Below are 18940 nucleotides of genomic sequence, written 5' to 3'. Positions count from 1 at the left end.
AAGATTAGAGATCTCAACTCTAGCATTATCTTGCTAGAGTTGTGCCTGGCTGTTCTTTCTTTGTGTGTTTCAGCCACTGTCTTAGGTGTTTGTTCCTGCTTTCAATGGCTTCAGAGAGGCGTAATTAGTATATGAAGAAATGTGCAATATCATAAGTTTTGAAATATACAAGTGAACCCATGGCCATAATAAGAGAGTTAACATATTCATCACCCACAGCACTCTCCTCCTGGCGTTTTACATTCCCTTATTTTAGAACCTGCTAAATTACTTTCCATAGTATTCATAGTATTTGTACCATTTTCCATTCCTGACAGCAGTCCATGACAGTTCCATTCTCTCTGCATCTTCACACTCAGTATATCATTGTTTTTAATTTTAGACATTCTGATGTGCATGCATTGTGCATACTATTTTGGTTTCAATACACAGCATCCTAATGACTCATCGTGTTGAGCATCCTCCCATGCCCATGTGCATATTTGCCATCTGTTCATCTTCAATGAGCTGTCTTTGCAAATTTCTTGCCATTTAAAAAATTAGACTGTTCTTCTCTTTGTTGAGTTTTAAGAGTTCTTTATATATTCTGGATACAGTTTCTTTACTAGCTTTGTTTTTTGTAAGGAATCTTTCCTGGTTTGCATTCCAAGGAATGTTTCCAAACGTTCCAAAAAATGTTTCCCAGTGTTCATTTTTTTTTTTTTTTTTTTGTAGAGACAGAGTTTCACTTTATGGCCCTCGGTAGAGTGCCGTGGCGTCACACAGCTCACAGCAACCTCCAACTCCTGGACCTAGGCGATTCTCCTGCCTCAGCCTCCCGAGTAGCTGGGACTACAGGCGCCCGCCACAACGCCCGGCTTTTTTTTGTTGCAGTTTGGCCGGGGCAGGTTTTGAACCCGCCACCCTGGTATATGGGGCCGGCACCCTGCTCACTGAGCCACAGGGGCCACACCCCAGTGTTCATTTTTTAATAGTATTCCAATGAATTCTGGTTTATCTGTTTGTTTAATAATGGCTTTTGTTTTGTCCTATTTAAGAATGGTCTACCTAGTGAAAGGTCACAAATAATTTCTCCTATACATCTAAAAGTTTTACAGTCTTTGTTGTTACATTTAAGCTTATAATCCTTCTTGAATTCTTCTTTGTTCATGGTTTGAGGTATGGATTTCAGTTCAATTTGGGGATGTGGAACTCCAGTTTGTTCATATGCCAAAAAAGCCATTGTTGCTCTGGTGCATTGACATTGCACCTTTGTTGAAAACAAGTTGTCTGTACACATGCTGGTCCGTTTCTGGATGTTCTATTGTGTTCCACTAATCTATAGGTGCTCCTCAAATATACAGCTATGTCCTGATAAAACCATCATAATTAAAAATCCATTTAATGCCCCCAATAAGTCCATCAAAAAGTTGAAAAATTCTAAGTCAAACCATCTTAAGTTTGGCTGCCATTATACAAGTTGAGCATCCCTATTCCAAAACTCTGAAATACGAAAGGCTCCTCAATCTGAATTTTTTTTAATTTTTTTATTTATTCCTTTTTTTGAGACAGAGTCTCACTATGTTGTGCTCAGTAGAGTGCCATAGCGTTACAACTCACAGCAACCTCAAACTCTTGTGCTTAAGCAATTCTCAGGTACCTCAGCCTCCCAAGTAGCTGGGACTCCGAGCACCTGCCACAATGCCTGGCTATTATGGTTGCTGTTGTCACTGTTATTTACTTGGCCTGGGCCAGGTTAGAACCTGCCACCCTCGGTGTATGTGGCTAGCGCCATAACCACTGTGCTATTGGCACCAAGCTGTACATGTGAAACTTTTGGAGTGTCAACATAATACCACAAGTGGAAAATTCCATACCTGACCTCATGTACACAAACATTGTTCATGCACAAAATTATTCAAAAGCCTGTAGAAAATTATTCTCAAACTATTGCAAGATGTATATAAAACCTAGGTGTAATTTTGTGTTTAGATTTAGGTTTCATCCCCAAGATGATCTTATTTTATGTATACGTATGTTTCAAGATCTGAAACACTTTTGCTCTCAAGCGTTTTGGATAAGGGACACTCAAGCTGTGTCTGTTTCATGTTGTTCTAGTTAATAAGGGTTCATACAATTCCTAAAAGCACCCCTTCAATTTGGTTATATTTTTCAGGGTTATTTTGGTGCATAAATGTTAGAATAGCTTGTCAATTAAAAACAAGTTACTGGGTGGCGCTTGCGGCTCAGTGGGCAGGGCGCCAGCCCCATATACCGATGGTGGCATGTTCAAAGGATGGTTGCAGCCTGGCCCCGGCCAAACTGCAAATAAAAAATAGCCAGTAGTTGTGGCAGGTGCCTGTAGTCCCAGGTACTCAGGAGGCTGAAATAAGAGACTCACCTAAGGCCTGGAGTTGAAGGTTGCTGTGAGCTATTGCCCTACCAAGGGTAACAATGTGAGACTCTGTCTCTACAAAAATGAACAAACAAACAAAAAGAAGCAAACAAACAAACAAAAAACAACTTACTGGCCTACTAGGAATTAGGTTGTGCTTATGATGCTTCTATAGGTTAATTTGGAGATAATTGACTTCTTAACAATAATGAATTATTTCATTCCTGAATAAAGTGCATTACTTTATTTGTGAAGGTCATATTTAATTTTCTCAGCTAACATTTTGTGCTATGGAGTATATACATCCTCCCTATTTTATTGCATTTATCTGTATTTTATGTTGTTATAAATGACATTTTAAACATTTTTGCTTTTATATTTTAATGCCAGTTGTATTTGGACATACAGGTGATTTCTATATGTTGATTTTGTATCATCAACTTACTCAACTCATTTATGACTTGTAGTACCTTCTTTGATAGATTCATTGAGATTTTCTAAATGGACTGTATGTTGTCAAAGCTTTGCTTTCTCAAACTACTTTCTTCATGGATGTGGAGAAAAGGGAACAATTCTGCACTGCTGTTGGGAATGCAAGCTAATACATTCTTTTTGGAAAGAAGTTTGGAGAACACAGGGAACCAAAAGTAGACTTGCTATATGATCCTCCAATTCCTCTCCTATATCCAGATGACCAAAAATCATTATACAACAAAGATATTTGCAGAATGTTTATTGCAACCAATGCATAATTGCCCAATCATGGATGAAGCTCAACCGCCCATGAATGGATTAATAAACTGTGGTATATGTATACCATGGAATGTTATGCAGCCTTAAAAAAACATGGAGACTTTAGCTCTTTTATGTTTACATGGATGGAGCTGGAACATATTCTTCTTAGTAAAGTATCTCAAGAATGCAAGAAAAAGTATCCAATGTACTCAGTACTTTTGAGAAACCAATATGCAATCACCCCCACTTTCATATGAAAGATAAAACACAACTATCGCCCAGAATGAAGGAGGAAAGAGGAGAGTGAGGGGAGGGGAGGGGTCAGGTAATTTGGGGGTGCAGGTAATTTCAAGGGTACATGTCAAATCTATTAAGAGTAGAGTATAAATACGTCTTAACACAATAAGTAAGTAAGTGAGGTGAAGGCTAGAGTAAACAGTTTGATGTAAGCATTCCAAATTATATATACAATCAGCACATTGTACCCCAGAAATGCATTAATGTAAACAGTTATGATTTAATAAAAAATTATTGAGAAATAAAAAAAGATTGTAAATATTTTAAACCTGTTGTAAAGCAAACTCTGATGTAGATCATCAATTCTGTCATTATTGTATGACAGTAGTCATAGAGCAGTCAATACAGACATTAATGAACATCTGCGTTATCATAAAACAAAGCTAGCTCACAGGTTGGAGTTCACTCACCCTAGCATGTGATCATGGTTGTAAATAAAGATCACGTTTTACTTCTTCCTTCCAATTAGGATGCCTTTGATTCCTGTTTCTGGCTCACTGTACTGGCCAGAATCTTCAGTGCAATGCTGAATGACAGCACTGAAAGCAGCATTCCTGTGTTGTTCCTGGTCTTAGAGAGAAAGCATTCAGTTCTCCCCATGACATCTGTTAGCTGAAAGTTTATCACAGGTGCTCCTTGTCATGCTGAAGAAGTTCCTTTATATTCTTAGTTTGCTGAGAGTGTTTTTAAATACAGAATGAGTATTAAATTTTTTCTCATGCCTCCGTCTACTGAGATGGTCCTATAATTCACTTTTGATTTGTAATATGGTGAATAACAGGGATTTTTGAATGTTAAATTAACCCTGTGTTCCTGGGATAAACCTCATTTGTTTATAAGGTATTATCCTTTTAATATATCTTTGAATTTTATTTGTTAACATTTAGTTTAGATTTTTTTAAAGATTTCATTTCTTTTAGAGCCATCTTATTTTATTTATTATTTCAGATTAATATGAGGGTAGATGCCTAGTAATGGGATTGTGGGATATCTGGAAGGTCTGATTTGAGTTCTTTGAGGATTCTCCATACTTCTTTCCAAAGAGGCTGCATTAGTTTTCACTCCCACCAAAACTGTAAAAGCATTGATAATGAACTCCATTCTGAAAGACAGTCAACATAAACAGAGTTATGAGACATTTATACACCAAGGTTGTGAAACCTTAATGAGGGGCTTGTACAGTACTACCAACATAAGCACAGGGTTGTGAGTTTGTAAACTTAATTGTCAGGCTTCATATGTCATTCTGTGACTTTCTTTTATTTGCTCAGTATTTGTGAGATCAATCCATATTGACACAAGTATATTTGGCTTAATTTATTTTGCTTTTTATAATATTCCATCACATAAATGCTGCAACATCAAACTCTTTGAAAGCTGTTATGATACTCCTAATGGCTTTTGTATTACGTAGACATATCCACAGATATTTATTATGTTTTTTATTAATATTGAAACAATTAAAATACAAAACCAGGGTTTATATGTTTATTTATTTGGTAAAAACATCCAACCTATATGGGGCACTGATATTTGATATCCAAAATATTTCCAAGAAACATTCACTTATTTCAGGCCCACATTGACTTTATCTTCCAATATTTCCTTGTAATTCATCTTCTGCCATTCACTTGTGTTTTACTGAAATTCATCTTCCATATAGAATTTAGAGTGATTTACTTCGGTGAAAATGGGATAATTAATATCTCTTTGAAATACTAATATCCAAGCACATGAAATTTCATAGAAGGATTTCTGCTATCTCTTCCTTGTCTGCATTTTTTGCTGGCATCCCTGAGCTTCTAGAATGCCTGGCTCACCAATCCCTCTACTGTAGACAAATACATATACATATGTTTTTTCAGGAATTTTTCTCTCTCGCTTTCTGCTTCCTCTCCTGCTCTCATCCTTTCCTGGCCCCTACGCCCTTTAATTTGGCTCATCTAAGTGTCAACTCAGACATGATCTCTGGAAAACTCATTTTTGACAGTTTTATTTATATTCCTTCCAGCTACAGCATCAATAATTATTCAGTAAAACAGATAAAGAGTGTTCCAGAAGTTTTGAAATATTGTGCTTACAGTCCAGGGGCAAAGGGTGGAGACATGGCAAGAAACGACTTAACAGTTTAGGTAGGAACATTGCAGTAGAGATGACACTAGAATACTAAGGCAGCCCTGAGGATGGAGGTGCCTATTTATCTGGCGAAACAGCAGGAATCAATGAAGGCTTCATGTAGCAGTCTAAGGCCTTAAAAGATGAAAATAAAATTGTTAGAATAGCAGAGGAAATCTTTTCATATGTAACAAACAGGATGTACACTGATGGAAATATAAAAAGTAGAAGTTTGTGAATTATTAATAAAACAACATGCACAGCATGCTGTTGAACGGTACTATTATGAAGTAGAGAACAATCTACAATGTTATTTTATATGTGTATTGTATATTTAAATTCTGTTTTTCTTCTAACATTATATGTATATACATTAGGTGGATAAATCTGTGAGTAAATCTGTGATATGTCTGTATTTGTTGAACCTAGTGACATCTAGTTCCCTTTGGGTGGTTTTGTGAAGTTTTGGATAATTAGAAGTATTTTTTCATCAAAGGTTTCTCATAGATCACAAATATCTCAGTTTTGTGAATATTTTCTTTCATGATATCTAATCTTTTTTTTTTTTTTTTTTTCCTATCTGGTGTAGTCTGCCTCTCTGACATTACAATTTACACGTCTATCAGTACAGGTTTTTTTAATTTTTAATTTCTTCCATGTCTATACTTATCTTCTTAAGATTTACATAGGGATAGGGTTGCATTACTTTAAAACAACTTGTCCCTTTCTGCTGTTGCTTTTATAATTTGAGATAATACCCTACGCAAGAGGCAAGACCTATTTCATGATTATCTTATGCAGTCTGTGTTTTTCCATCCTTCATTATGAGAATGGACACTTCCTGGCACTATATGAGCACCGGGCTTGGTTTACCTTGATGTTGTTTAGATAATTTTTCTCTTAGTCTCAAATAATTCCTAGCACACATGCACAGTTGACTATTCTGATAAATACCTGAGAGGGGAATCTCCACACATCTCCAGGATTCTTTCACTATACTGCTTTCTCCTCTTCAGTTGCTATCCTGTGATCACTGTCTGCTTTGGTCTTTTCAGACTCTCCTTACTCAACTACAATTAGGGGAGTCTGGTAGCGTGTAGGTCAGGCTTTTTCTTTTTTTTATTTTTTTTCTCCAGGTGTGCTTTCCTGAAAACTCTGTTAAGGCAGGGATCTGGGGCATTCCCAAGGCTTCCTTCTCTTGTTTTCTATTTTTCAAAGATCTTTGTCTTTGTTGCCTAAATTCTACTGTCTGAATAATAACTGTTTAATGTGTTTTGGCTGGGTTTTTTTTTGGGGGGGTGTAAGGGGGAAGATGGAAAATTAACACCTGTTCCTCTGTCTTGGCTAGAAGGAGATTGCAGTAGAACTTCAGCACATGCTATGGACTGGCCAGCATGCTTTTATTCTTGCTTTACTTTACTGCTTGCTTCTCATCCTTCATTTGTCAGTATGGCCATCTCTTCCTCAGAGAAATCTTCCCTGGGCCCAGTATAGATTAAATTCTCTTACATAACAGACTAATTTTCTTACAGAATCTATCTGAATTAATAATTGTCACTGTTTTGTCTTCTTTTTTTTTTTTTCACTTTACTTCAAGCTAAATAAGAGCAGAGGTCCTGTCTAGTCTGTAGAGCTCAGTATCACATGTCCACCACGGTACCCACTGGGTTATATATGTATAATGTGTGAGTGAGTGACTGTGAGAATGTGAAGCCCTTTATATATAAAAACTGTTCCTGTATTCTCTTTCTTTTTTTTCATACTGATATAGATTCTTTTAACCAATTGGAAATTCAAAACACAGCTCTTCCCTGTAAGAGCCATGCAGAACGTAATAAAAATTATTATAAAAAACTTACAGATAATATCAAAGCACTGGAAACTATGATTATTTTTCTAAAAATGAAGCTATCTAAAACGAAAGGAATAAACTTACAGTTATACCATCAAAGATGTGAATGGGAGCAAAAACTCCACAGTTTGAGGTATGAAATCCTAGCTTTAAAGAAACATTTGAACTATTTATTTAGAACTATTTATTTGAAATATTTATTTATTTATATATTGGAGAATTTTTGACATTGCTGACATATCATCTGGTATTTAATAGGAGAGAAGTCATCTTAGTCTTCTGCGGTATAAAATTCTTGGAAATAATAAAATAAGTTCTTAATTGTAATTACCATTACTGATAATTAAATGTATATTCTTTTAAATCATAATTCTAATAACTATATTAGAAGTTCACCTTAGGGAAATCTCCTTTTATTTAACAAATTGAATTTGGAATTTTAAATATTTGTATTATAATTAATACTGTTATGAACATTTTTACACAAGTCTTAATTTTCAAATTATATGCCTTTAACATATTCTTCAATATAGAATTCTTGGGTTAAAGTAATCTAATGAAAATGGCTTTGATCAATATTTTGAAATGGTTCTCAGGAATGTTTATGCAAATTTATAACTCAACCAACAGAGTTTCAATTGGCCTTTTTCACCCCAGAAGAAGTTTCTTAAGGAAATTACATAGTTTGTTTTCATAATGCAGGGAATGAAAAGGAAAATGGAAAGTGACTACTGATTCGCTTGTTCAACATCTCTCCTACACAGATAAAATTAATTTAAACTTTTGTGTTGAAAACATATATTATTCTTCATTGTTTAATTAAATATTAGACCTTGTCTTTCCCCAAAAGGAATTTCAGAATTGTTTATAATATATACCAGCATCAACAAGTACCTTGAAATTATCACTCAGAACAGAAACACAGAACACGTGGGTAGCAAATATAAAAATAGCAGTCTGCAATTATATGTTGTGTGAGAGACATCGGAATGAGTTCTCTTACACTGCCAGTGACTTTCAGGAATGCTTGTGCTGTTTTGTGGAGATGAACATTTCCCTCCAGTGAATTCATAAACTTATTTATAAATGGTAAATTTTGGTTAGTTTACACTCCATGATCTGTCCCAGTTTGGGAGTAATTATGACTATGTAAAAAAGTAATTTTCAACTTATACATTTGAAAATTTTCAGTATCCTTTTCAAGAGTAACTAAACTAACAGAAACTTACTTACCAATTAGGAGAATGTTCTTTCACATCTACTTTTCATGTGTACATGTCTTTTGGGAGAAAATGAAGTGAGATATTCAAAACCTTAGAACTAGAAAAAACAAATATTCAAGAAAACAGACATTTTATTAGATAATCAATGAATAGATTAAGAGTCAGGTCTCAAAATGAACTTTTCGCTAACAAAATGAATTTTAAGATAAGTATATTTAACTGCAGATTCACACTAAAAGAAATGGAAGAGATGAGAAAAAATGATTCTATAGCATTTGAACAAATTAAGGAAAAGTTAACAAGAGAAATAGAGCAACATAGAAAAGAAGTTGCGATAAAAGAAGAATTGGAACACAGACTGAGAGCCCAAAATGTGGAGTTGGGGACCCTTAGAAATAATCTGGAGGTAAATTAATCTTTGGTTAACATCACATTTATTATTTTACTTCATCACTATTAGTTGTGATGTCTCTTTGATTCAATGCTTATTGTTATAAAACAAACCAAAATCAGGCGGCGCCTGTGGCTCAGCGGGTAGGGCGCCGGTCCCATATGCCGGAGGTGGCGGGTTCAAACCCAGCCCCGGCCAAAAAAAAAAAAAAATCTTGCCTTAAAAATTAACTATGATATTTATAGCTAAAGTTGTTTATTATAAATCTTGGCATCCAAGTAGTATCTTATTTCAATACAAAGAATTTTTGAAAATAATATACCATAATATATACTTAATGATGACTTATTAGGGGTTTTGTTCCTAGTAAAATAGTTCAGTGATTTTTTCCCCCTATTTCACATTTATTACAACTTCAAACATTATGAAGAGGAAAGAAACAAAATGTATTGTAATCTAAAGTAATCTCATGATTTTCTAAGAAGACCTCTGCAAATTTTATCTTATTTGTCATTTGTGTTTTGAAATATAAGGCTTATTTTGCATTTATCTATTTATTCCAGAGAGGTAACTGTGATTTGGTAGATGAGCCTCATGGGTTAGGATCAGAAGACTGAGGAAAATCCTACAAGGGGCTTATACGTTTAATCTCTCCTTTTCAGAATTGTGATCAGTAACTGAGTTAATTGATATATAGAGAAATGCTTTGCACAATGCCTAGATTTGTCATTTATCAATAGATATAATTGTTATAACTTAGGATAAAAATGTTAGAAGAGTAGAATATCTATAGAATGCTCTCAGAAAAAAAACTTAAAGAACGTTGGCAAATTTTGCCTGTTCTAGTGTACGCAGAGCTGAGGCTCCTACTATGGAGGGGGATGTAGGTTAGACACCAGAGTGTACACCCAACTTTCTAGTGTGTCACAGTTATTAGAGTTTTGTGCATTTGGATTTGTTGTCATTCAAAGAAAGCCTTTTCCAATTTGGAGATTCATAAAAATTCTTTACTGATTTCTTTTTTGCTTTCACAGATTCATTGCATTCATGTAAATTTTTGAACTTTCAGGAATTTATGCTCTATAAGGTTTGAGGTTTGGATCCAGGTTCTTTGCCCAGTTAGCTGCTTTTTACAACCCTTTCATTTCATAAATGTGCATGTTATTATTTACTTTCTGGGGAAATCGTGATATTTTATTGAGTGATAGCTAAAAGTTTCCTTTCTTTTACTTAGAATTGTCAAAGGCATGAACATGAAAGAGATCTCCTGAACAAAGAAATTGTCAGACTAAGATTGAAAGTAGAAAGAATGAAAATGAACAATGAGGAGATAGACAAGAAACACTTGCGGGACTTGGAAATCATCAAAGACAAGACTGATGATCTTCAAAATGCTGTAAAGCTCAGTGAAGAAAGGTTAATGAAAGTAACAGCCCAGTATAATGGCCAGCTCAACATACTACGAGAGGAGAATAAAGTGCTACAAGCCAAACTGAAGGAAGCGAAAGAAAACCAGGAAAAACTAGAAGCAGAACTTGAAGCCCACCGTCTCAGACTGGCAGATGCTAACAGTGAGCGTCACCAAAGTCAGGTCTCCCAAAGAGACCTTGCCTTCATTGTCCAGAGAACAAAAGAAGAATGGTCTGGTACACTGGAGTATATGAACTCTCGTGCCGAAACCCTTTTCCAACAACTCTGTGATGCAGAAGAGAAATTCAGTTGCCTGCAAGCTGAGTTTTGTCACATGAAAGATGCTCTTCGAGAGAAGACTTTTGCTCTAGAAGGTGCACAGAGAGACCTGATGGAAGCACAGTTTGAAAAGCAGAACATTCAACTGAAGTATCAAAGTGAACAAAGAACAGTGAGTATGTACATTGTAAAGCAGGAGTCTTTAGAGCAGAGACTGTCCGGACTGCAATGTAAAACTATGTCACTTCAACAACAGCTGGATGATGTTCACAAGGATTCTGCAGATAAAGAGAAGGCAAAACACAGCAGAGACAGCCCGTGTGCTGCAGTGGTGAAGGCTCTTGAAGTAGGGCATGAAAGGTACAGTCTGCTTTTGGAAGAGGAAAACAAGAAGTTGCTTGATGAATGCAATCACTTAAAAGAAAGGCAGTACCAATATAAAAAAGAGAAAGTGAAAAGAGAAGTAAGTATCAAGAAATAAACATTTTTCAAACTTCCAAAAAGAAAAGTGAAGTGGTATTTGGTAGTGACTAAGCATCGTATCTGGTTGAATGTGAGACTATCTAGATCTATATTTGTGATATCAGCCTAGAAACATACCTTGTTTCCAGCAAATAAAAGTTAGTGCTGAGAAATGTTTTACCTTGAGTAAAGACAGTGTGTCACTTACAACATTTTAAGAGTTTAAGTTATAAATTGTTAATAGACATAGAGTAAAAATGCTGAAATCATAATTTTAGTGTCTTTATGTTGCCTCATTTTAAGACAGAGCCGAAGCAGAAAAAAGTGAGTAGGAAGCTGAGTAGGGGTAGGACTTGCAGGAGTTGAGATTAGGGAGGGAGGTGGAGGCCAGCTTACTTAGGGCCTGCAGGAGCCATTGGAATTTTACTTTTATTCTAAAATAGGGATTATTGGGAGAGTTTGAGCAGAGGACTGAATTTGTGAGAAACTTTGAGGCTGATCTGAGCTTCTAATCAAAAAGAAAGAAACCATTTTACAGGGTAGAATTTGCCACCACCATCCCATCCACATGCATATGAATCTATTGTTATGCATTTCACATTCCTTTTAAGCCTTCAGTTGGTCCTTATGCATTTCACATTCATGAGGGGAGGAATGAATAGAGGACTGAATCTGTTGTCTGAGCAGTAGAATACTGACTTGGGGGGGAGGTAGCACTTTCCTTAGTGTCCTTAGCCAAATTTAGTGGTCAACAGGAATGTGTACACAGGAGGAAAAGAAGGTGAGTCAATGCAATGTATGTGATGATAATCTTCAAGGTATATATGTTAAAGTTAAATATTATTAACACATCCTAATAATAAAGTGTTTATAATATCTGCAACAAAAATATCTTACCAGGCAGTTTTGAGACAACTTCGCCAAGAACTGTGTGATACCATGCAAAAACTATCCAGATCGGAGACGTTACTAGAAACTACATCACGTTGTCACATTCATTTAGAAGATGAGACCCAACATTCAATGAGAAAAATAAGTCAGATGACAAACCAAGTATGTACATAATTAACATGCCACCCGTTAATCTAGAGCTGATCCAATAAAATAAAGTGTTTTAGAACACTAGCTGCAGGTGACAGCTTTCTTTTTATATTTTCATTATGAGTAGTTTTGTACAATTTTATTATTTTTATCATGTACTTATTTCTTAAATTCTGACTTTCATTCTTCCACTTTTCCTTAAAATTACTTAGAAATATACCATATTTTCTTATAATATATGCCCTTAGGAAAGTCGAGGATTATGCATCATTTTTCACAGAAGTTGTGAGACATTTTTCCTGTTAAGCAGTAGTTGTCAGTGATTTCTCTATTGCCATTGTGAGGCAAGCCAGATTAAATCAGGGTAATGTCTAATGAAATGTTCCAGAACATATCTTCAGTTTTGTGAATGGATACAAAATCTGTGTATACTTATTTCACGGATTTCAGGTTAACTCATAGAGAAAGGCCTTTATATTCTTGTCTAAAATGAAAATGCTGCTCGGGAGGCTGAGGCAAGAGAATCGCTTAAGTCCAGAACTTGGAGGTTGCTGTGAGCTGTGTGAGGCCACGGCACTCTACAGAGGGCCATAAAGTGAGACTCTGTCTCTAAAAAAAAAAATAATAAATAAATAAATAAATAAAATGAAAATGTTTTAGGTTAATTTATAAACTCTTTGCAAAGTTAATTGCCTTCATTTCCATTTCACTTTAATTATATTGTAAAAGCACAGAAATATTCAGGTCTTGGATAGGAGGTACATCCAAAATAAAGAATTAAGAAAATTATCCAGATCCTGCCATTGGATTTTTAAAAGCAAATGTATTGAGGTCTCATTCACATACCATGCAGTTCACCACTTAATGTCTCTTAGTATATTCACAGGGTTGTGGAATCATCATCACAATCAATTTCAGAACATTTGCATCAATGTGAAAAGAAACCCCACATCTTATAACCATAACCTCCACCCTAATCTTATCCCTCCACTTTCCCCAGGCCTGGGCAACCACCATCTACCTTTATCTCCATAGATTTGCTTATCTAGACAGTTCATTTTTGGGGTGGTGGGGTGGCGGGGTGGGGGGGGAAGGAGACTTTATCAATCAAATTTTATTTTATTTTTTTCCAAGGGACATATTATACATCCTCACAATGTGCACAATAGGTGAGATCTTGCCTCGTGCCCTCCCTCACTCTGCCAAACGTTCCCCACCCCGCTTCACTCTACCCACAAACTGGACTATAAGAGTGTTTTATTGTTCTTATGAGCATGTAATTGTTTATATATTGATTTCATATAGGTATGGAGGTATGGATTTCATATTGGATATTTATTTTTCTATTCTTATGGTACTTTACTAAAAAGAATGTATTTCAATTCCATCCAGGTAAATGTAAAAGATGTAAAGTCTCCATCTTTTTAATGGCTGAATAATATCCCATGGTATACATATACCACAGTTTGTTGATCCATTCATAGGTTGATGGAAACTTAGGTTGCTCCCATGACTGGGCAATTATGAATTGAGTCACAGTAAACTCTAGCGCAAATGTCTTTGTGGTAAAATGATTTTTGTTATTCTTGATAGATACCTAGTAATGGGATTGCAGCGTCAAAATGGTAGGTCTACTTTTAGATTTTTGAGGATCCTCCATACTTCTCTCCAAAAAGGCTGTATTATTTTGCAATCCCACCAGCACGGTAGAAGAGTCCCTTCTCTCCATATCCACAATAGCATCTGTAGTTCTGGGATTGCTGGGGTTAGGTGATATCTTAGAGTGGTTTTGATTTGCATTTCACTGGTGATTAAAAGACAATGAGCATTTCTTCAAGTGTTTGATGGACATTCGTCTGTCATCCTCAGAGAAGTTTCTGTTCAAATCTCTTGCCCACTTATAGAGAGGGTTGTTTATACTTTCTTATGGTTCAATTTGAGTTCTGTGTACGTTCTAGTTATCAGGCCTTTGTCAGATTCATAACATGCAAAAACTTTCTCCCATTTCAAGGCTGGCTGTTGGTTTCATTTGCGATAGCCTTAGGTGTGCAAAAGCTTTTAAGCTCGATCAAGTCCCAGGTATTGATTTTTGGTGTTGCTGTAATTGCTAAGAGGGTCTGTCTCACAAAGTTTTTTCCCAGGCCAATGTATTCAAGTGTTTTCCCCCACTCTTTCCTAGAATTTTTATTGTTTTGTGTCTTATAATTAAATCTTTCATCTACGAAGAATCAATTTTTTGTCAATGGTGAGAGGTGCAGGTCCAGTTTCAGTCTTCTACATGTGGATAACAAGTTCTTCCAGCACCATTTGTTAAATAAGGATCTTTTTCCTCATTGCATGCTCTTTGTAGGCTTTTCAAAGATTAAATGGCGATATGTGGCTAGGTTCATCTCTAAACTCTCTATCCAATTTCATAGATCTACATCTTTATTTTTGTGCCAGTGCCATGCTGTTTTGTAGACAGTTCTTATAAATGGAGCCATATACTACTTAGTCCTTTGTGACTGGATTCTTTCACAAAGCGTGTTTTCAGGATGAATCCATGTTGTAGTATGGATCAATACTTCATTTCTTTTCATGGTCTGGTACTGTTCTATTGTGTGGTCCTACTGGTGATCGATTCTTCACTTGCTGGACCTTTAGGTTTGTTTCTACTTTTTGCCACCAATGCATCATAGTCCCATGAACATTAATTTAAATGATATCAAGCGGACGTGTTTTTATTTCCCTGCCATTGACTATCATCCTCAGTTAGTTAGCAGATTTGACCATCTCTCTGCCTTGCTCATGCTGTGCTTCCCGCTTTTATAGCTTCTGATCATCTAACCTCATTCAGACCTGAGCACAATTTTTCCTTCTTCATGAAACTTTCTCTGAGTGTTCTGACTTTCGTTGACTTTATTCTTTAGTACTTGTTATCTAATCTGTGCAGAATAAGTTAGTCCTTCATTTTGCATTGCTTTTTTTAATTTTTTTATTATTAAATCATAGCTGTGTACATTTGTGCAATCAAGGGGTACAATGTGCTGGTTTCATATACAATCTGAAATATTCTCATCAAACTGTTCAACATAGCCTTCATCGCATTTTCATGCTTATTGTATGTAGACATTTGTATTCTACCTTTAGTAAGTTTCTCCTGTACCCATTCTAAGATGCACTGTGATGTGGCCCCACCCCTTACCCTCCGTCCACCATAACCTCCCCTCTCCCTTCCCTTCCCTTGGTCCTTTCCCCATATTCTTGAGCTATAGTTAGGTTATAGCCTTCATATGAAAGCTATACATTAGCTTTATAGTAGGGATGAGTACATTGGATACTTTTTCTTCCATTCTTGAGATACTTTGCTAAGAAGAATATGTTCCAGCTCCATCCATGTAAACATGAAAGAGGTAAAGTCTCCATCTTTCTTTAAGGCTGCATAATGTTCCATGTTATACATGTACCACAATTTGCTAGTCCATTCGTGGGTTGATGGGCACTTGGGCTTCTTCCATGACTTAGCAATTATGAATTGGGCTGCAATAAACATCCTGGTACAGATGTCTTTGTTATATTGTCATTTTTGGTCTTCTGGGTATATACCTAGTAAAGGAATTATAGGATCGAATGGCAGGTCTATTTTTAGATCTCTAAGTATTCTCCAAACATCCTTCCAAAGGGAATATATTAGTGTGCATTCCCACCAGCAGTGTAGAATTGTGCTCTTTTCTCCACATCCATGCGAAGATCTCTGGTTTGGGGATTTTGTTATGTGGGCTACTCTTACTCAGGTTAGGTGATATCTCAAAGTAGTTTTGATTGGCATTTCTCTGATGATTAAGAATGATGAGCTTTTCTTCATGTGTCTGTATTCCGTGTGTCTGTCTTCTTTAGAGAAGTTTCTCTTCAAGTTCTTTGCCCACCCTGTGATTGGATCACTTGTTCTTTTCTTGCTAATACGTTTGAGTTCTCTGTGGATTCTGGTTATTAAACCTTTATCGGAGGTATAACCTGCAAATATTTTCTCCCATTCTGAGGGCTTTTATTTTTTCATGAAGAGTCATCTTGTTCAATTATAAATTTGCTTAAGGTGAGAATAATATCTAAGTTGTATATAAAACGAGCACATTGTACCCTATAATTGCATTAATGTACACAGCTGTGATTTAATAGCAAAAGTTGATATGCCTATAAGTTATCCTTATATAAATTGAAAATGTTTTAGATTAACATTTGTTAGAATATTATTAAATACTTTATACTATACTGATAATTGATATAATAAAATTTTATTCTAAATATATTTTAAGCAATAAAATATAAAATTGGAACTTTTTTATTAAAAAAAACAGAAAAAAACTCTTTCTTGCTATTGTTACTAATTTTCTCTAATTGGGATATATATTTCAGTGACTTTTCCCAAGTTATTTTATAATTAATAGATGGTATTTAACAGAATTTAGTGAAAAGTATTTTGTAAATATGTCTAGCTGTGATTTATCCATTGCAATATCTTCCCAATGAAGTTTGTAATTGGGGAATTAAGGAAATTATATGGAAAGAAGGTGAAGGGGAGTCTCAGGGAAACTTGCCCTTTTCCCCTAGGTTGATGTGCTGAAAAGATCAACTCACAGTTATAGTAATAATGAGAGAAAGGTTTATTTCCAAATACCATGCACATGGGGAGTATGAATGATTGCCCAATGTTTCAGTGATAGTCAGTGGCTTTTAAAGATGCCTTTTAGAAGGGAGGGGGGAGAGAAACTGTAAAATATATGTGTAGCAAGTGGCTGCGAGGGATGATGGGTAGATGGAGGGAAACAGACTGAGTTGCAGTTTAACCTGAGAGACAGGTCTCAGTGCTTCAAAGGACATTAGGGCCAGGCCTATTTGATAAGGACTCCAGCAGCCCCTTTTCTGATTCTAAATCAAGTTATTCAGGTTTTATAGAGGAGAGACTAGTGCATTCTAATCAAAAATGGCCTTTTCATTGAAAATATTCTCTATACCAAGGAATTATATTTTGATTTCCTTATCTCCTTCAAAGATATACATCTGGAAAGTACTCTATGTCTTTGCTTATCTCCTCATGTAATCTTATTTAATATTGATAAAGTTTGAAATATTTCCTGTAGTTCTTTCTTATTGTTCGTTGCTGTTTCAACAGTAGCAAGAAAATATTTTTCTGTTTTTTGTTTTTTTCTTTGTTTGTTTTAATGAGTTAGGGCCAAACCAGTCTGCTTCTTTCCTGCTAATACTAATTTAATTTCCAAGGAAAGTGTTCAACCAAATAAATAAGTGACTGTAGATGCAACCAGCAGGAAAAAAAATATATTCATATCATTCTCACTATAGAAAAAAAAATTAAATTAGTACTCCTTCATTACAAAGTCAGAATTGGGACTTGTAGATTGATAATTGCCTTTCCAACTGAAAAGCTCTGGCCTTTCTGATCTACCACAGCACATGACCTTAACTTGATCATCAGAGTGCTTGCTAGTGCAGCCCATCATATCCAGTTGCTGGGAATGAAGTGATCAAGGCACCTTGATTTATTTATTTATTTTGTGTGTGTGTGTGTGTGTGTGTGTGTGTGTGATTTTTGGCCGGGGCTGGGTTTGAACCCGCCACCTCCGGCATATGGGACCGGCACCCTACTCCTTGAGCCACAGGCGCCGCCCAAGGCGCCTTGATTTATCAATGGAGTACAGTGTTTTCAGGTTGAGGCTATTGCCTGGGGTCATGTAAGTTCCATACAACTCACTCTAGAAGATGCTCTGTGCACTGCAGTGCATGGTCATCCATCCCACTGATTGCTATGGAGACAGGTAAGCCATGAATTCTTATGAGTGGACGAAAACGCTGCTGGCTACTGGAGTTGGTGACTGTTATCTACAGAATTTGGGACTGTTGTGGGCATCATGCTATGCATTTATTGCCCATTTCAGTAGTGTGGAGATAGTTGAGTGCAGCTATCGGGGACCATTTTCATTGGCATGTCACCTGCCTAAACTATAAAATTAGAACATAAAATACAACAAGATGTTAATAGTAAATATTATATGCCACTCACCATGTGCCTCACGTTTTTCTAAGTGCATTACGTGTATTCCCCAGTTCAGTCTTCCCAACATCCACATGAGGAAATCAGTGCTATTCTGTCCATGTTGTAGATGAAGAAACCAAGTTGCTAATTTGCTAAAGGTCACACAGCTAGTACTGGTGGAGCCAGTACTCAAACCCAGATCTTTTGGCCTCTGTAAATGTCCACCTCTCAAACTATTCCATGAGACATCTGGTTGTCATCTGAAGCATACACACAACTGAGATGTGAGAGAAAAAGGAAAACCTGGCCCCCTTGCTCTGTGGGAAGCTGAAGGGTGCTGTCCCCCGTGTAGCAGTGCACAAAGTTCTAGCCTTTTCTCTATTTTCCCTGTAAATTGGCTCAGAGACTACAATGTGTCTATGAATATGGACAGTTAGCATTTACCAACTTGTGCCTGTCTACTTGCTCATGTTCACAAAAAGAAAAAAAATAAAATAAACATCTGGTCACGATGGTTAGTAAAACATAGCTTTGACGTGACTGGGTAGGTTAAGTGGTAATTTTAACATCATGGCCTCTCCTTTGTCATGTTTAATTGCAAAGTTTAATAGTCATCCTCACAGTTTAAGGTGACACATTTAGATTAAATTCTCTCCTAGTGAAAACTTAAGCCTTGCGACTTAACTTTGGGGTTGACATTCTCTGTTGTACTTTTCTTCCCATTTATTTTTAA

At 36.0% G+C, this 18940-nt stretch overlaps 1 protein-coding gene across 1 annotated transcript in view; it reads left to right on the top strand.

Annotated features, from left to right (window-relative positions):
- The window catches only part of LOC128573444 (ankyrin repeat domain-containing protein 26-like), a 122813-nt gene that overhangs the window by 94222 nt on the left and 9651 nt on the right, over positions 1-18940 (top strand). The window contains exons 10-13 of the mRNA XM_053573719.1: positions 7293-7506; positions 8822-9002; positions 10222-11139; positions 12039-12191. Coding sequence (XP_053429694.1) covers positions 7293-7506; positions 8822-9002; positions 10222-11139; positions 12039-12191 — 1466 coding nt within the window. The remainder of the gene's footprint in view (positions 1-7292; positions 7507-8821; positions 9003-10221; positions 11140-12038; positions 12192-18940) is intronic.

The sequence above is a fragment of the Nycticebus coucang genome, chromosome 21 (genome assembly GCF_027406575.1).
Source record: "Nycticebus coucang isolate mNycCou1 chromosome 21, mNycCou1.pri, whole genome shotgun sequence".
NCBI lineage: Eukaryota > Metazoa > Chordata > Mammalia > Primates > Lorisidae > Nycticebus > Nycticebus coucang.
Note: the sequence above shows the minus strand (reverse complement) of the source record. Positions and strands in the feature narration are given on the sequence as shown.